At 33.1% G+C, this 19,935-nt stretch overlaps 1 protein-coding gene across 1 annotated transcript in view; it reads right to left on the bottom strand.

The window, feature by feature from the left end:
- Nucleotides 1–18,500, bottom strand: part of LOC110036773 (proteasome subunit alpha type-7) — a 40,553-nt gene extending 22,053 nt beyond the window's left edge. The window contains exons 1-2 of the mRNA XM_020741300.1: nt 18,210–18,500; nt 17,707–18,121 (exon numbers count right to left, since the gene is read on the bottom strand). Coding sequence (XP_020596959.1) covers nt 17,707–18,121; nt 18,210–18,382 — 588 coding nt within the window. The 5' untranslated portion in view covers nt 18,383–18,500. The remainder of the gene's footprint in view (nt 1–17,706; nt 18,122–18,209) is intronic.
- Nucleotides 18,501–19,935: the final 1,435 nt, after the last annotated feature.

Raw genomic sequence — 19,935 nt, 5'->3', positions numbered from 1 at the left:
TTATCTATCTTATTGATACATCAAAAAGGAAAATAAAAGGAAGGTAGTACAACAAGTTGGATAGGAAGGTGAAGATTATATTTTATGATTTATGTTTGAAAGAGATCGAAATAAGAAATAGACCAACCACGCATTTCAATAAAAAATGTGGGCAAAAAATAACAAAATATGTCCATACAAAATAGGAAAACTGTATAATAATATTCAATTTAAGAACAAATAAGATCAACTTAAAAATGTTTGAAAATTGTGGGAGTTAAAGAGAAGAACAATTGTATTAGGTTGGGGCCCAGTTACAAAAATAGTGGATGCACCAAAGGTGTGGTAGAGAGAAACTTTTAGTAAGTAAAAAAATGTTATATGAATTCTTTATATTCTCAATATCAATTGAAATTGATTTCATCAATTATATAGGGCATGTAGAATGCATAAAAATTTATGATTTCTACCATAAACCCTGAGCTAAAGAAAAAATTTGATTCTATGTTTTTCAGTGTTGTAGTTATGGGCTCCAAGATTTGGGCTACAACACAGAATTTTAATTGCCAATATGCAATTCCTCAAAATTTCAAGTTCATTGGGATTGGCTTTATGAATGTCATTACTCATTATTTATTCATTGATTAATTTGTATAGGTAATTAGGTGTAACTTTTTTTTTAATTAGAATGGATGATGGCATGAGAAGAAAAGATCCAGCTCAAAAAAATAAGACTCAAGTTGGAATGGTAGGAGAAGGTGCAAAAAAAAATATATGTTTATTTGAAATGTAAATTTAGTAATAAGTGGCTTATTGTTGGTACAAAGAGGCACACAAAACACTTGGCTTGCACACATGTAAATGTTGGAGTATGAGAGAAAGTGGTCAAATGAAATCAAGGAGTGTTTTGAATATTTAAAAAATTGTCAACTCAAAAGAAACAGTGCAAAGAACTATGAAGAAGATGATTGGGAATGGTTCTTATTTAGGTTCTCAATTTGACGATTCTAGCAGTGAAAGCCAATTGCATTCTTCTAATAGAGGAACTCGAGGACAAATGAATTGATTTGTATTGAATGTGGATAAAGATGAGAATATTAACTCTCAAACAGTTCCTCATTTAACTTTTGCAAAAGAACACAAATAATGTGTTTAGATATTGCAACGTGCATTTATGACAATTGAATTCCTTTTAATGTGATTAGGTCCTTCATGGATCAACAGGATTCGCTCTATTGGGAATTATACGCAATGATTGAATATTCCTAGCATGTATGAGCTTCAAACTTGGATGTTGGATGGGGACGTTAAAGGAACAGCAAAAATGATTGATGAAATAAAGAAGACATGGGTTGAAATTGAAGTTATAATAATGTTAAATAGTTGGTTAGATATTAGGCAAAGAAGTGTTATAAATTTTCTTAACATCCCTTATGAAACAACCTTTTTGAAATATGTTGATATATCAAACTTTATGAAAGATGCTCAATTGTTATTTAAAATGCTTGATGTGTTTGTTAAAAAAGTTGTGGAGAGTTTGGTTGTTTGAGTTATTACAGATAATACAAGTGTCTATAAAACAACAGAGAGAATGTCAATGGAGAAAAGGAAGTGTCTTTATTGGACACATTAAGTTACCCACCATCTTGATTTAAAACTTGAAAGGTTGGGAAAATTGTCATAAAATAAATCTGTTTTGTTAAAGCAAAAAGCAGCGAGTAAATCTATTTACAATTACTCCTGGGGATTAAGCTTGACGAAAAAATTCACAAATAAAAAACTTATCCGACCATCACTTACAAGATTTGCCACAATTGCAAAAGAACAACGGCAACCTTCAGAGGTTATGTTTGCTTCCGAAGAATGGGATAAAAGTGCTTGGGCCAAAAAGCTCAGAAAGAAATCAAAAGAATATTATTATGGAATATGATTCATTTTGGCGCAATATTAGTTATATTCTAAGGATTACAAAGACTTTAGTGAAAATTTTACGGATGGTTGATAGTAAAAAGGCTCCTGCTATGGGATTTATTTATGAACTTATGACTAAAATAAAAGAATAGCAAAAAATTTAGAAGGACAAAAAGCAGCTTACAAAGAATTATGAAAAATCATTGATGAGAAATGGGATCATCAGCTACATCAATATTTACATGATTTTACATAATATTTGAATTCTCAATTTCATAATGACAAACGTTCATGTAAAAAAAGAGGTTAAGACCAGTTTATATGCATGCATGGATACAATTGTCCATGAGTCTAACTATCTTAAAGTCAATGATCAACTTGAAGATTTTCATTTGAAGAACGGAATATTTGGATATAAAGCAACTCAAGCATGTTAAAAGACACGCTCTCCTGGTAAATTTCATTTATAATTTTGAATCTATGAAAATAAAAGTTATTTTCTTAATATATATTACTATTTTAATTAATTCTTATGCTATAACGTCGAAGGGCAAAATTTGAGGATAACGCGCTCGAAGCATTTGATGCAAACATTCTTAGTCTTACTTCTTCAGCTTTCGCATGTGAGAGTAAATAGAGCATATTCAACAACTACATACAAAGAGAAGAAATTAATTGACTGCAGGTCGAATGAACAAGTTAATTTATGTAATATTCGAGAAAAAATTAAAAGATAAACACTTGGAGCACAAAATTAAAGAGATTGTGGTGATGGAACAGATTAGGGGTGTAGGTGAGTTAAGCCGGCTCGAACTCGACTCGTTAACGATCTCATGAGTCGAGCTTATAGAGCCTTCAGTTCAAGCTCGAGCTTATAATCAAGCTCTTATAATATAAGAGCACGAATTTGAGTTTCACACGACTCAACTCGTTAACTCGACAAGCAGCTCGATTAAACAAGGTTAAGACACGATTCACGAAGCCCTCAATTATAATTTTGAATCTGCAGACTGCAGTACCCTCCCCACTCCCTCTTTCTCTCGACACCGCAACACTTTTTGAAGCCTCGATCCCCCTTCCCCACCTCTCGGCGTCGGCATTGATCCTCATCTCCCCACCGCTCGGCATCGGCACGACGCTTGTCTCTCTACTGCTTGGCTTTGGCACGCACCATCAAAGAACGACGACAACCCTCAGGTAAGAACGAATAATTCTCCCACCATCTTTCCTCTTGCCTTTTGATTTGCAAAAGGAGGCCAGGACCGAGTCTTCCTCTCTGGATTTGAATAAAATATGGACAAAGGCTTTGTTCCTTCCTTGGTTTCTCCGCAACCCTAACCACTTGAAGCCATAGGGAAGAAGTCTCATTACTCTCAAATATATGGTGGTTGAAATATTAATTTGAAAATAAATAAATTTTTTTAATTTATTTGTTGGTTGAATACTTGAATCTAGTTCCGATAATTTCTTAACAACAACTCTTTCTCTTGAAAATAGCAGTACACAACAATACATTTACAAATCATGTAGCTTATGATTATCAAAAGTATAGCTTCCCTACATCTAGCTCTCTTGCAATATTTTTCCTTCATTTGTTTTGTTGGCTCAATAATCTATAATAAATTTTGATCATTCTTGTCAAAATCAGTTGTTATTGCTTTTTTGAAAATTATTGAAATCCATGTGATTGAATTACAATAAATATTTTCTACTGGATCTTTCGATGTTTTAATGGAATATCATGTGTTTTATCCTTCATAAGTTATAAATAGGTCTCATGGGGCATATAAAATAAAATTAAGCATAAATTAGCCAAATTAAATTACAGGGTTCATTTATTCTTATCAGTGCGCTATTGAATGCTGACCTCATGCACTTTGCTAATCTTAAAAATTACTATTGGGGGTGAGTTTTCATGTACGTCATGAGTTCTATTTATTTATTTATTTTTCAAAAAAACTATATGCTTATATTAATAATTTGGTTATGATGCAAGTTTTTCTTTTATGGGAGTCCCTACATGTTTACATTTATAATTAGGTTATGATGCATATTTTAATCAAGTTAGTCGATATATTTAGTGTGTCATATTCTTTCTCATCAATTAGCATGTAAACAAATGATAAAATGTGTTTTTATTTTAACTTTAATGAAGATATCAAATTACTTTGTTTACATTGTTTATTGCATTAGTTAGCTAATAAATATGGAGAATGAAATATTAGATGAATCAACCTCACGTAGATGGAAAGCCAATTCTTACTATTAGAATTGAGGATGAGAGTATCACTGAAAAGCACAACGATGATAATGATGGAGAGAATGTTTGTGATGGGGAGAATAATAGTGATGAGGGTAATTATAGTGAAGGAGAGAATGATGATGAGGTTGGTGATGAGATTGGAAGTGGACTTGAGAGGAAAAAAAGGGAAGAGAACATAAAGGTATGCGATGAGTTTAAAGAAATAATTCTTGCTAATGGTCAGAGAAATGGGGAATGCAATGATTACAAAGAAAACTTATTATTGGAAGTCCTGGCGCAATTTAGGAGATTTGGAGCGTTCTGCAGCTAAAATTATGGCTTAAAGGAAGCAGACAATATTACATTTTCAATCAGTAGACACCAAAGAAGGAAGCAATGCCCAATCAAGCTTTGAAAGAGGGGTTTTGATAACCTTTAAATATGATCATGGTAAAGTTAGAGAAACGATTGCACGTTACATATTGATAAATGAGAAGCCTTTCTCGATTATCAGAGAATTTAGTTTTAATCTGGTTTTGAAGTCAATTTCATCGAATTTTACAAAATATTATAGGACAACCGCTGGTGCTGATGTCATGTTGGTGTATAATAAGAAAAAGAAGCTAAAGAACATGTTACAATGTATCAACAAAATAAATTTCACAACGGAATTATGGAAATCCAGAAGGCAAAGAATATCATATATTATTGTAGCTGCACACGCGAGATTTGAACTAGTTGACAAATTTTATAAAGTTTTTGTTAATTCGGGAGTTCAGAACAAGGTACTTACAACATCGGTACATAAAACCTTTAATAATGATAGAGCAATCAAGTTATTGAATAATAGTTTCAGAGTTGATTTGGGACATAATAAATTTGTGAATTCTTCTTAAGTCAGATTGATGAGATTTGCAGATGTGGCTCAACAACTACAATTGTTTGCAAGAAAATTAGTAATGAATTATCCTACAAGATGGAAATCTACCTATTAAATGTTGACTGTTGCATTAAAGTTAAAAGAAGTATTCTTTTATATGGAGAAAAAGAAACTACGTATGTGACTTGCCTCACTGAGGGTTTGAATAATATTAAGAAAATTTGTGATATTATCGGTTTCTTCAATGAAGCAACTAACGTAGTTTCATGGACAGAGTATTCAGTTTCTAACTTATTTCTTTCACAAATTTGCACAATCAATTATTTTTTATATAAAAGATAAACTTTCTTTGATTATTTCAATAGAGAAATGATCGGGAAGATGAAAGAAAATTTTGGCAAGTATTGGGCGTGAATGTACTCTACTAATAGGCTTTGCAGCAATCATGAATCCTAGAATGAAGTCTGCAATGATTGATTTGCATATCCAAAAATCTACAATAGTGATGAAAATATGAAAAATACATATTCAAAATTTGTTGAATGAGTTTTATGAAGAGGATGCTTATTTTGTTGGCATGAGATTGATGATATTAGTGAAATATTTCGAGCTAAAATAGCAAACACAAATAATGTCAACAAGTATGCAGAGCAAATAAATAAATGAGGCATAAAAGTATAGTGGGTATGATTTGGTTGCATATATAAATGAGAAAACAATGCCTATAAAGTCAGACTTAGATAACTATTTAGAAGATGGCCTAGAGATTTTTCCCAGAGGTGTAAATTTGAGGATATTAAGTGGTGGAAAAATAATCAAATAAAATTTAGAATATTATCAAGAATGGCTGCAAACATCCTATCTATATGAATTAGTATAGTTGTTTTCAAGTCGACATTTAGTACACAAGAGAGAATAGTTGGCAGATATCGCTACAAACTTGGTGTAGAAACGGCACAAGCTCTTATTTGTGGATCGAATTGGATTCATTCTCATTATGGATTGAAGTGAGGAATCAATGTATTTTTCTTATCACATAAATGTTTTTTTTTCTATAAGTCATTATAGATATATAGTTTAATACCGTAATGATAATATAATATAGTATTATATGATTTTACAATAAGAAGATTATAATAAAGAGATTGAGATTCTCTTACCTATAAGTTGAAAGGCGAGATAGAATTCTCATTAAAATAGAAAAATATCATCCATTTCTTTAATTTATGATGATTTATAAGACTTCATTTTTAATGTTTCTTTACAAGATCAAAGAAAATGAGAGTTTCTAAGTTGATTAAATATAGTTGTTTATGCTTTTTGGGAAAAAGATAACTATTTTTCATTATGATTTATCCTTTCTAAAATATTTTGTTGTTACTAATAACAAAATAATGATATTTTTATCTCAAGTTTTGGTTACTTCTAAAATTCAAGATTTATGTCGCCTAACACGTCAAATTTTGAAGGTGTTGCAATCTACTAGAGACAGAATTTTATAACCTATTTGGATTTATTTTGATTTTATTTTTTTATTTTTTTTGAAAAAATAATATATTTTGCATCCTCCTAGAGACAAAATTTTATGATCTATTTGACTTTTTTTTTGTTTAAATATATTTTGTATTTGGACAAGTGATATATTTTGCAATGGGAAAGAATTTCATAACTTGATGAATTTTTAGCCTTTTTGCTTAATTTCAATTTCTTAACAATTTAATAAATTTTTAGTCTTTAGACGCAAGGTTGGAGATCGACGGTGCTCCCTTGAAGGAGAAGCATTGTGTCATTAATTCCCCAAATACCATTAATTTCTTAGCAAAACGGAATACCCCAAATACCATTAATTCCATCAATCAAGCAATCAGCTTCCAAGTTTATAAATGGCATTAACTTTGTGTGAGGATGAGCATGCTACTTGCCTGGAACATATCGAGGAATTGTGAGAATTGATATTATTCTTCATCTTCTTCAATTTCATCTTCCGATTGTTGAAGTTGCAGCTCAGGGAATTTGTTTTTTTTTTTTTTTTGGGTTTAAGTTGTATCATTTTACATGAATCTGCACCAACACAAGAATATGGATAAATCATTTCGTCTATGCTGCTTCTTATCAGGTTATTGATTTGCCAACATAGTGAAACCAATTCAAAAGGTATACAATGTACTTATGAATACAAAATCCTACCAAAATTTAAAACAAAATTTAAAAAAATCGAAAAATAATAAGGATCATTAATGCAGACATTTTGCATCTTATTATCACCATACATTTTTATATTTGCTTCATTTCTCAACTTGACTTTCTGAGCTTGGATCAACATCACTGATTATATTGATAAATATATGTGGAATTACATCTTTTTTGAAATTCTGCACGCTTTTTAATTATTCCGTCTGTAAGTAATATGCTGTTTTCATCTTTTGAACCACCTTACTCTATATTTTTTTTTGTTGTGTATCCTACGTTTTCATACAAGTTTTACAGGTCAAAGTTGCAAATGTGGAACGGATTAAGGTTGCTTTTTAAGAATATATAAGCCTCATGATATTTTGAATGTTTTGTGGGTAAAATTGTTCGCATCACTTGTATATGCTGCCTCATTTTTGGTAGGGACTATTAAAACTTTCGAACTTCTAGCAGGAACCAATGAGGGATATATCTTCGAGTCATCTCAGGTACATGGACCCATGGTTTTCTTCTGAATTACTTCTATTGATATTTTAATTCATCAATGCTTTTCAACTCATTTTACATTTATTGATCAGTTCAAAAGAATAACATTACAAACTTTAGAACCAAATTGTTTGCTTTTGTTCATTGTCTGCTTCCCAGGAACCATCCATCTTGCACCCTAGAAAGGTGGAATGGATCAGTACTCCATAGATTCCACATCGAATGCTGTGTTTTTGGAAGCAACATTGAAGTATACCGCTATTGGAGTCTGGAGGTCATTAGTTTTTTTTGCCTATTTGAGCCGCAAGAAATTGGATATAAATGTACCCTTTTTTTCCCTATACAATTTCTTCTTGAATAAAAATGTAACTTCTGAGAGAATGTTTGTAGTACCTTGGCAGTCTAATTACATTAAAGTTGTACTAGGTGTTTAGACTTTGTTTTAATTTTTCAAAGTTTATTACTCTTTATACCAGAACCAAATAAATTTGTGAGGACTCATTATTATATTTTGACGAAAAATTTTGTTAGCCTTATTTATAATGTTATGGTAGATTCACATGCATAACACTCAATTCCTACGTATTTAGATATCTATAACCTAAACTTCAATTTTTACATACATGTCACCTCATCTTCGCAAGAAAATGTGTATTTCACATTTTTAAAAGTTGAAATTGTGGAAATTTTGATGTGATATTAAAGATTTGGGTGATATAAATGTAAAAAAAAAAGTTTGGGCGCTAGATATATAAATGAATGGAAATTGGGCGGTATGTATATAATGTCTATTATTTAAATAACTTCTTCTTGAAGTTATGGTGATCTTTTGTGAAAAAAGGCATTTTATTTATTTTCAGCCACAATATAAATTTACAACCCTATTCAGTTGCTTGATTTAAATCAATATTAAATTTTTTTATGTGCAATCAAGCTTATAAACGAGTCAAGATCGAGTTTACAAGCCAAGCTTGAGCCCAATATATTTTCCTCGAGTTGAGCTCGAGCTCGAGCTCGAGTTCGAGCTAGATTGACATTAAACGAGCTGAGCTCGCTTGACCCCAAACTCAAGCTCGACTCGACTCGTTGACACCCCTAAATCCAACCTTCTCTAGCTAGCCATATCAGCCTGACTTTGCTAGGTTTGATTGTCCTTTTATTTGCCAGTTTGCCTTCTTTGGCACAACTTTTGCCTTCTTTGGCACAACTTTATCTGTTATTTTTAATGGGCTCCCACAATGAGTACAAGCTTAAGAGATGATCTTTCCCTTCAAAAACCCTTTTAGAGTCCCAAGGATTGGCTAATGTTTTAGTTGGAGATTTTAAAATTAGATTATTTTACTTAGATAGTTTTACTAGACAGTTTTATCAATTAGGATTTTTACCAGATTTGGAATCAAATTTTCATTGAGCGCAAGATTCAATTATTAATTACAACATAAAGTGTGCTTTGGATTCAAGGTGGTGAAATTTGAATTTGATAAGGGTATGGTTGGAAGACGAGTGGTTAAACCAATCAAAATCATATGATTATATCATCCTGGGTCGACTTGATGGACAAAGTTTACTTACAAAGGATTTTATTGTTTTATACAAGAAGTGAGTATTAGTCATGGTTCCTACTTATCAAATATCTTGATTAGTTTGTGTTGAAGAATATGTTTAAAAGCACTTACTCTTTCTTGATGAGATCTAGTGGTTTATATCAATATTTTAAAAGACAAATTTGGAAATTTGAGCTACTTTATTCTTTGTGAGCCGAGGTGTAAACCACAAAACAAAAAAAATATAAACTCATAAAATTAAACACAATTCATAAATATGACATGATAAACCATAAATCTTGATCAATTAAACTTAGAATTTAAAATATGTCAATAGACTTCAATACTTCACTTAATAACACAAGTATATAGTATTCTCAAATCTCAAATATAATGCAAAAGTTCGAAATAAGATTTGAACATTAAACTTAGAATTTAAATGTCACAAGAATCAAGATCCATAGCGGTATCATCTTTGAAAGAATCATCATATGTGAAAACTCTATCATCCTCGAATTTTGCGTTATCATCTTTATATTCTTATTCAATCTCCACATATTTCATTTTACTCTCTACAACAATTAGCATTGAATTCAATGTATTTTCAATAAAATATTTAGTAAGTAGTAATATAATTGCGTAATCAATTACCTTTAAATTAGAAAGTAGTAAACCCACCTTACTTCTTTCTTTTAAATGATTGTGAAGTAGAAGTTGCTCCAAATTCAATATTTCTTTGACCCCTTTCAATGTTAACATTAATTTCTTCATTAAAACTCATTCTTCGTCTTCAACCTCAAATCCTTCATCATTCCTAGGTGTTATTCATTCATCATCAGACATAATTCATCAACAATCAAAAGATCAATTCCATCACCACCATTTCTTTGCTTCATAGCTTACATAAATTAACTTGTTCATTCGACCTATAGCCAATCAATTTCTTCTCTTTGTATGCAGTTGATTGAAAATGCTCTAATTACGCTCACATGCAAAAACTGAACAACTAAGGCTAAGAACTTTCACATCAAATGAATTGAGTTCAGGCATGTTATCTCCAAAATGTGCCCACCAATATTCTAGCATAAGATTAAATGAAAATAACAATATCAATTAAGAAAACAACTTTACATATAAAAGATAAACTCATATATTTAAAATTATAAATAAATGAAATTTACATTATGAATATTTCTTTTAGCATGCTTGAACTGTTCTAAATAATGTTTCATTCTTCAAAAGAAAATCTTCAAGTTGATCATTGACTTTAAGATAAGCCTCATGGACAATTCTATTCATGCATGCATATAAACGAGTCGAAGCCTCTTTATCCACATGAAAGTCTTTGTCATTATGAAATTGAGAATTCAAATAATATGTAGCATCAAGTAAAAGTTAATTTAGCTTAGAATCTAATTTCTTATCAATGATTTCCCATATTTCTTTGTAAGTTGCTTCTTGTCCTAAGTCTTTTGGTATTTCCTTCTTAGATTTGTCCATGGCTTCATAAAGAAATCCCACAGAAGGATCTCTCTCACCATTAATCATCCATTAAATTTTCTTAAAGGCCCTATAGTCTTCAAAGCATAACTAATATTGTGCTAAAAAGAATTATTTCTCATAATAATCTTTGTCGTTTGCTTTCTTGTTGAGCTTTTGGCCCAAAAACTTTTATCTCATTCTTCAGAAGCAAACATAGCCTCTAAAGATTGTTGTAGTTTCTTCAAATTTTTGCAAAGTCAAATAAATTGTGACAAATCTAATAACTGCTTCTCAGATTTCTCGATTAACATTCTCCTTATAATCTTATAGACGCTTGTATTATCCATAATAACTTGAAAAATCAAACTCTCCACAAGAAAAAGAACAAATATGTGAATTGAATTTCATGAGAATATTACAGGAATTTAAAATTTTAGAACACGACTAGGTGTTCTATTGATGAGATATGTGGCTATGAGTATGGCTTCTCCTACAGAAGTGTTTAGGCACAAGATTAAAGCTCATAATGGCACGGGACACTTCAAGTAAATATTTGTTCTTCCTCTCAATGACCCCAATTTTTTTTAGTATCCACACGAGAACTTAAATGAATGATACCATAATTGGAAAGATAAAGATCAAAAATGAAATTAAATATTCCTTGGCATTATAAATTTTAAGAACATGAATTTTGTAATTGAGTAAGGATTATAGAATATGAGAGTTGAAATATGCTGGCAATTTCAGATTTCTCTTTCATGAGGAATGTCCAAGTAATTCTAGTATGATCATCCATGAATGATAGAAATTATTAAGTCTCATTTTGAGATGGCCCCTAGATATCACTGTGAATTAGAGCAAAAGGAAGTGAGGACTTATATTGTAGTTTAAAGTATACACGTCTGATATATTTTACAGGTTGGCGCGTTTCACATTAACAGAAATTAGACTTTTATTTATAAACATATGTCCAAATATCTTTTCAATATAAACAAAAGTCGGATGACAAAGAAGAAAATGCCTTGCCATGACTTGACTTTCAAATAAAATAAACTTGGAATTAAAAACTAAATCAACAACTTGACGAAGGAACTTGTTTACTGATGAGATTGTTTGCTTAGCAGATAAAGATCATCATATATCTCAATACTGTCAATCCCTTTCCCCGAATCCACTAGCTGAAAATCACAAAAATTGAAATAAAATTTAGTCACATATTTTAAGTCACGAGTAAGTTTGTTGATTGAGAGTAGATTACAGTCTAATTTTGGAACATAAAGGACAAAGTAGAGATGAATATTCCTCGTCAATTCGACTGATCAAGTTCCAACTGTTGGGGAGAATAAATTGTCAGATGCTCAGACTGTAGAGTGACTGGTGCGTATGTTGTAATTTTTTAAGATATTGATATCTCTCGTCATATGATATGAGGCTCTGAAGTCAACTATCTAAGGATTTCGTTTATTGCATTGCAATAAAAACATTGGGTAAAATGCCATGGTGTGCTAACAGATTGATAGGTTGTTCGATAGAATATTGTGAAACTTCTCCATAAATGTAATCATGACCCAACATTATTTTGCAGTGCCTTAATTTATTCTCTGCTGAATGCGCTGAATTATGTCATATTGTTGGTTTTGACAGCAATATTTACACGATTCTCTTTTTCATATCTTCTTTTGACTGTAGACTTTCCATATAATTTTTAACATGTTTCCTTCACATAACCAAGTTTCTTACGATGGTCGCACCATGACCGTCCTTTCTTGGGCTTATTAAGAAGAGTTGTGAGTGTACAAGGCTTCAACAGATGATGTTTTATGATTGTTGTCATCATTAACTTCTTTCTACTTTTCTCCCTTGAAACTTCTACAAATACCTCTGGGATGGTAAGAAGGGGTTTAATTCTCATGATTCTTCTTGACTTCTTCATCAAAGACCTAATGAGGCCAAGAAAAAATTTTATGGACCTATTTTATTCAATAATCATCTTACACAAGGCAAGGCAAGTTCAACAAGGCATTTCCAAGATTATATCCCGTAAATGTCCAGTATTCTCTTTGTCGTAGATAATGTGTTATGGTTTAAATCTCAAAAAACTCTGAAAAATTGTTAGTGCCAGAGTAAGTTTCACATGCAGCCCCCTATATCTCCTTGGATGTGCTACATAGCACGAAATTTTTTCCAATCTTCATGGTCACAAAATTTATCAAACATAAATAACCAAATTTTTGTCAGTTTTCTACATCCGAAATTTACAATCAGTATTTTTTTAGTTTAAATTTCGCTTGTGACTTGTGAGATGTCAATTTTTCACTCTACCACAGCTATACATGAAGATAGACCATCACCATTAAAGAAAATCCTGACTATGCAGTTTATGATTAGTGACTAAGTGAGGAGTTATCATGTATGATAGGGACTGAATATGTAGGCTCAGATCTAGAGGTAACTTTCAGAGAAATTTTTTGAGGTCATGTCGAGTTTGACCATGATAAGATTGTGAAGCTCAAGTCAATAAGACATGTTGCTTGGACAAAAACGAGGACAATTAGTTCAACTGCTTAACTAAACGAGTGAACACGAACTTGAGAGAGGTGTGCAACTCTCAGTATCTACAAGTTTGGCACTAGGGGAGGGTGTTCACGCTTTTACAAGTCGGCGGCACGAGAGGTGGCAATTATGGCAAGCTGAATCATTCCATAGTCGAATCGCTGCTTGCAAAAATTCTAAGGTATGTTCAAATGGAAGAGATGGACTGCAAGAATGAGAGAGAAGGGCAAATCGATGCTTGTGAGAAGTTCACCTGTCGCTTGCGAAAGAGGATGAGAAATGTGAACCACTGAAGTAGTCGCTGCAAGACGAGAATGCGATCCATTCAAACGAAAGAAAAGATGACGAAGCAACAGCTCTTACATACAAGAGGAATGGAGAGCGACTGAGCAGTTATTCGGATGACAAATTATGCTGCGAAAATAGACGGGACAGGTGCTGCTACCTCTCATACGAAAGAATCAGAGCTTCTGCTGTGAAAACACAAGGAACGAAGCAACTACCTCTCACAAACAAATTAGGGCTATGATAACATGAGAAATTTCTAAGAAAGATTTCTATTTCTTACATAATGAATTACATCCTGCTATAACAATAGTGTATAGCATATCAGTCCACAAATTAGGAAACTGGAATTCGTTTAAATTAGGAATCCCACAAATTAAAGAAATAAGAAAAACAAAAAATTCTATTAAAGAAAGCAAACAAATATTAAGAGATATTCTAAGTGAAAAAAATAGAATCATTCCTAATATAGTATATAGGTCATTTACTTCCAACACCGCACACAGAGCAAATTGGAAGTGAGGTTAGCCAATCCTACGCATGAGGCCGAATAGTTGAAAGTTCATGTAATGGAAAAATTGATGTAAAGGCCTAAAAATGAGTTTGAGTCTTTTCAAACAACTCAAACTATTTAAAAGACAAAAAAATAAAATACTTGCCGAACATATTTCATTCAATTTTTTAAAAATAAATACTAAATAAAATAAAATAAAATAAATGTCAAATAGGCTCTTAGTAATTTCTCAGTTCAATATGTCGTAAAAAAGGAAGCAAAAAGACATAAAGTGCAATCCTACTTATAGTCAATATGCACACAAAAACAAATACATTAATCAAACTAAAACAAGCATGTTAAACAAAAATTTCCCAAACAAGGCATGTAATTGGACATTTTTTATGTAATAAAATTTCTTCCTCCAACTTGAGTTTTGTGTGCACAAGTTGGATGTTTTATAACTTCCAGTGCAATATAACTATCTAATTACGAAGGAAGTCATCTCCTAGAACCAATGAGACTTTGATTTATTACTTCAATAACCTTTTTCCTCTATGTAACTTCTTCTACATAAATTGTTATTGGCTTCTAAGTGCTTTTTATTTTAATCCAATTTGGAATGACTAAAATTCTTATGTAGAGGCAAAACTACAAGTTATTATGGATCATATAGGGTTCAATATTCTCATTATTTTTTCAAATTTAATAAATAATTTTCTCCAAATTGTTATATTTTTTAATGGGTTGTGACCTATGCATCTTAGATTCTCTCAAAAGAATTACATACATCGCATCATTCTTTTGGAAATAAAAGCCCCTAAACATGATCGTCATGCATCAGTCACGAAATTATTGACTTCCAAGCTATAATGCAAAAAATAGAAGTAAATAGATGATATGAATCCTATAATTGATACAAGATTTCAAAGAAGGCTGGTTTTTCTGGCCATTTTTTTGGGCATCCAGCAGAACAAGAAAATGATGAGAATAAACAACAGGGTAAAAAGTTTAGTAGTAGCATCAAAGCCAGTATTCCTATAACAATATGTTATATGTTAACTGAAATGCATCAATCTAAATTTATAACACTTTATTTATCATACGCAAGCAGTTACACATCTTGGCAAACACATCTAACCAACTAAAAATCAGGAAAAACTTGCTGTGCCTTTCAAGGTTAATGTTTCTAGGAAGTTTGCATGGGATTATTTCTTCAACTTCGTAACATCAAAAAACAAAGAAAAAGAAGTTCTTTTCTTTGAATTTTTTTGCACAAGCAACACTTAGAAATAATAGCTATCGGTGCAGTCTTTTCAATTCAATAGGTGAAAGGAACGAGAAAGATGCACGATTAACTTTCTTTCACCCCTCCATAGAAGTTTTACGGTTTTTACTAGTATGATGACTAACTAAAGTCTCCACATGATTAAAACAAAAGATGGTTAATGCAACTGCTTCAATGATGTTGTAAGCAAAAAAGTGCACCTCCGGTACATTTCATTCTAGAAGTAAAAAGCTAAAGTACAGTCCTAAAAATTCATTTTTCCTGTAGAATCATAAATGCATGAGGGCCCTTGGCTTAGTAAAGTACAGTTGCGCAATGCTTGTTTAAAGGAATGAATGATCATAATTCCTCCGGGCATGTGGGCACTATAGGCCCGCCATGATCACGGCTTGAGAGTTTAAAAAATGTTTGAAATGCATTATATGCATATCTCTATTAAGTTGGCTGTAGCTGGGCCACAAAAGCTCAGCTGGCAATAGAAAACTTCTAATCACCCAAATGGGAATGGGTCCCTACATGAATGACAATGATGGTTTTCCAGATGGGACTTGAAACAAGGATTGATGCTTAGCAGACCAAAAAAGATGGTGCCAAACTATTCAATCCCCTCCCAGCTTCCTCAAATCCAACATTGGCATATCCAGGTCCCTATGGAAAGCAAAACATCCTAATCAAAGCATCAAGTTGTTATAGCACGTTATTCTGATATGGACAAGCAGCAAAGGCTATTAAAAACATTCCATTTTTAAAATTGAAAATTGCAGCCACAACTTGTACTAGATTTTTGCACAATAGAGAAAACAATACATTATGGCACAAATGGGTGATAAATTAAGCGTGACAATGTAACGAAACTTTCAAAATCATGTTATTAATTCAAACATAGTGATAACATATGAAATCAGTTATATGTATTCATGAAGGATGGTATGGAGGAATGCCAACAGGTCACTGTCATATATGAAGGCAGCAAATTCACACAATAGTTCATGTTTCATAGTTCAACAAAAGAAAATTGAGTAATTTCTTTTGTCAAAAACACAAAAGAATATCTAAACCACTTCTTTTGTCATTGGAGGAATGCCAATGATTTCTCATGTCAAAAACACAACGAATATCTAAACCACAACGAGTAATTGAGTAATTGAGTAATTTCTTTTGTTATTATTGTTATCACCCAACTCTAATCGCCACATTTCGACCACTGTCGACCATAATAGGCCTCCACCTGCTCTTTTCACAACAGCCTTCACAAGAGAATCTTATTCTAAAAACTCATAAATTCTAGCATATTAATGAGAAACTTACACTTTCAATGTTCCTTTCGATGTTGCTTCTGAATTCTGATGATCCAATATATATTCAAAATTCAAAGTCTTCTATTTTTGCTAAATCATTCCATCAACTAGCTTCGTCAAAGAATCCAAACCAAGCACCATTTTCTCACTTTCACTTCCACACATATTAGTCTTCTTTTTTTTGTCACAAGATGCTAAAAATTAGGCAACCTATGAACATTTCGCTCATATATAAATAAATCAATGGGAATCTTAGTGAGGCATAAGGATAGATGATAGAACACTAGGGATGGTACCATTTCAACAATAAAATAAAAAATGTTGAAAAAATATCATAAATAATGATTTTCTAGACATCGTCTATCTTCCATCAATCCACTTACTCAACGATGAGCTTTCTCCATCTTAAAGAAAAGACATCAGCCATTTTTTAGGACAGACCTTCAAGTTAAAACAAAGAAATTCTTTAATATCATAATCAGTCTTACCATGTTCAATTATGGAAAATGATAGAGAAAACTCTGAATTACCAACATTTCGTGGCTTTAATAGTTCCTATAAGAGCAAATAAACTTCCACACTTCTGCTTACCAACCTCAAAAAGAAACCTTTTCCATTAAAATGTCCACATTAAACATTGATTAAACAATTTCTACCATGCACCTAACTTCTTGATAAAATTTTCATAGTGATAATAGAACCATGACCCAACATGGAGTGAGGCTGCCATGACACACCACTTCACAAAATGTGTTTTTGCAGTAGTGGTGAGCCAAAATTGAGTGCAACTAAATCCTAGTCGAGTTAAAAAGGGATTAAACACAAAGCAATAGATACTTATATACTGCATTACTGAACAATCAGCAAGGCCACAAGTACAATTTAAAAGAAAGCAAACAGTCAAATTCCCCATGCTCATATACGAGATTACAAGAGCATCTTCAATCTCAGTGCAAAAGGTTGTTCAAGTTTCCATACTATCTTCTGGCTTTCAAACCAAAGAACCATGGTTGAGTAAACTAAGTAATCAGGAAACACAACTTCGATCACGAGGAGAAAAACAACATCAACTAACCTCGAGCAGCGCCCGGATAGCCAGCTTGACTGTCTCCTGGCCCGAAGTCTCCTTGTAATTTTTCTCGAGAAACTCTCTCATGGAATTTGAGTTCCTCCCGGTGGCGTTCGCTTTCCAAGCCGAGAAAGTTCCAGAGGGATCTGTCTGGTAAAGCGACGGCGCCCCGGTGTAGGGATCGAAGCCGACGATGAGCGTGGAGAGGCCAAAAGGCCTAACACCGCCGCTCTGAGTGTACTTCTGCTGCAGGCCGGCGATGTATCGGGTGATGTACTCGACGGTGACCGGATCCTCAAGTGTAAGACGGTGGCTCTGGCATTCGATCCTGGCGCGATTGATGAGGACACGCGCGTCGGCTTTGAGACCCGCACATGCTAGGGCAATGTGGCTGTCGAGGCTCGCGATCTTCTTCATAGTTCTGAAAGAAAGAATGTCCCAAAGAAATACAGAGCTTCAGAAAAGAATGAAAGGAAAAACCCAAGAAGAATGGGAGGTAGAAATGAAACCTGGAGTCCTGTAACTTTGGAGTAGCCTTCTTCTCGACTCCAAGGACGATGGTATCAATACCACGGACACCGACGGCGGCGTTTCCCTTGCGGACGGCCTCGAGAGCGTACTCCACCTGGAAGAGATGGCCATCTGGTGAGAAGACGGTGATCGCGCGGTCGTAGCGGGCCATGACGTCGTCTGGGGACTAACACCGATTGGTATTAAGCTTGTTTCTTCTGATCTCCTCCTAGAGAACACTTTGCTGGCCGCGGTTTTGTTATCCCTCTTTCAACGTCGCAGCCTGGAATTTGGAGGAGAGATTATTGCGTGCGGATACCGCATGCATCTCTGCATGCGGTGTTCGATCCTGACCGTAGATCACGGTGATCTACGGTCAGGATTATTTCCGTTTAAGAAAAATAAATAAAAAACTTTAGGTGGGGCCCACCGAAATACATCAGGACCGTAAATCATGTGATTTACGGTCCGTGCGGACGCCGATCCGCATGGAATAATTTTTCAATTTGGAGGCTGCTCTCGGCAGTGCTTGGGGAAAAAGGTACGTGCAAAAATAAAATCTTATGCACGAAGGGGGCTCCATTCACTTGAACCAACTGATTCAAAGTCGTTTGATTAGTTCAAGAGTCGTGATTTTCGTAATTACAATGCACTCGAATTGATCCCATTGATTATATTTATTTAGGTTAATAAATAAATTAATTTAAATATTTTTAAATCAAATGATAAATAAATAAAATAGTTTTCACATACCCTGGACCTCAAAATTTTATATTTAGGTGTTGCAGTACTGAAAATTTAATATTACACGCTATGAGCTCTATTACGTCATCGTCCTCCATCGTTTCAAAAGTAGCTAAGAAAAAAGTGCACAATAAACCAAGCAACCTCCCACTGTCATATCTCAAGAACATTGTAGTGGAGAAAGAATCGCAGGCCTAGCTACCTCCCTCTTCCACTTTAAGCCGAGCTACCTCCCAATAGCGTTTAAAGTCTCATATGAAGGTTGAACATCCACAAATTGCCCAAATGAATTCTCTTCCATCATAAAAGTTATTGGATAATAATTCATCCCATAATGATCTAATCTCTTTGATATTGCAGCAATCTGCGAAGCCAACATAGATATTGCATCAGAATCATGGATACTAGCTACTCTTTTAAGATTTACCATTTCAGAGGGTCATTGAAAATTGTTAGTAGTCATTTCTTCTAATAATGAATAAGCCTCATCAAAAGCTTTTGACATTAACGAACCACCAGCCACAACATCTATAATCGATCTAAGTGATCCTACTAATCCATTATAAAAAGTTTGAATTATCAACCAATATGGTAACAAATGATCAAGGCATTTCCTAAGAAGATCTTTAAATCTCTCTCAAGTTTCATATATTGACTCTCCATCAATCTGACAGAACGATGTTATGTCATTTCTAAGTTTAGCAGTTTTAGATGGAGGGAAATATATGGATAGAAATTTCTGTAAAAGTTCTCCCCAAGTTCTAATAGATCCTGGTGCTAACGAATTTAACCACATCTTAGCCTTATCCCTAAGTGAAAAAGGAAAAAGTCTAAGTCTAACAGCATCGTTTGAGACTTTATCATATTTAAAAGTAGCACACAGCTCTAAAAAACTAGTGAGGTGAAAATTAGGATCTTCATTTGGTGTACCTCTGAATTGATTGTTTTGTACCATTTGGATAATAGCAGGTTTAAGCTCAA

The sequence above is a fragment of the Phalaenopsis equestris genome, unplaced genomic scaffold (assembly GCF_001263595.1).
Source record: "Phalaenopsis equestris unplaced genomic scaffold, ASM126359v1 Scaffold210756, whole genome shotgun sequence".
Classification (NCBI taxonomy): domain Eukaryota; kingdom Viridiplantae; phylum Streptophyta; class Magnoliopsida; order Asparagales; family Orchidaceae; genus Phalaenopsis; species Phalaenopsis equestris.
The sequence above is the reverse complement of the archived record's forward strand: the minus strand, read 5'-3'. Positions and strand labels throughout refer to the sequence as shown.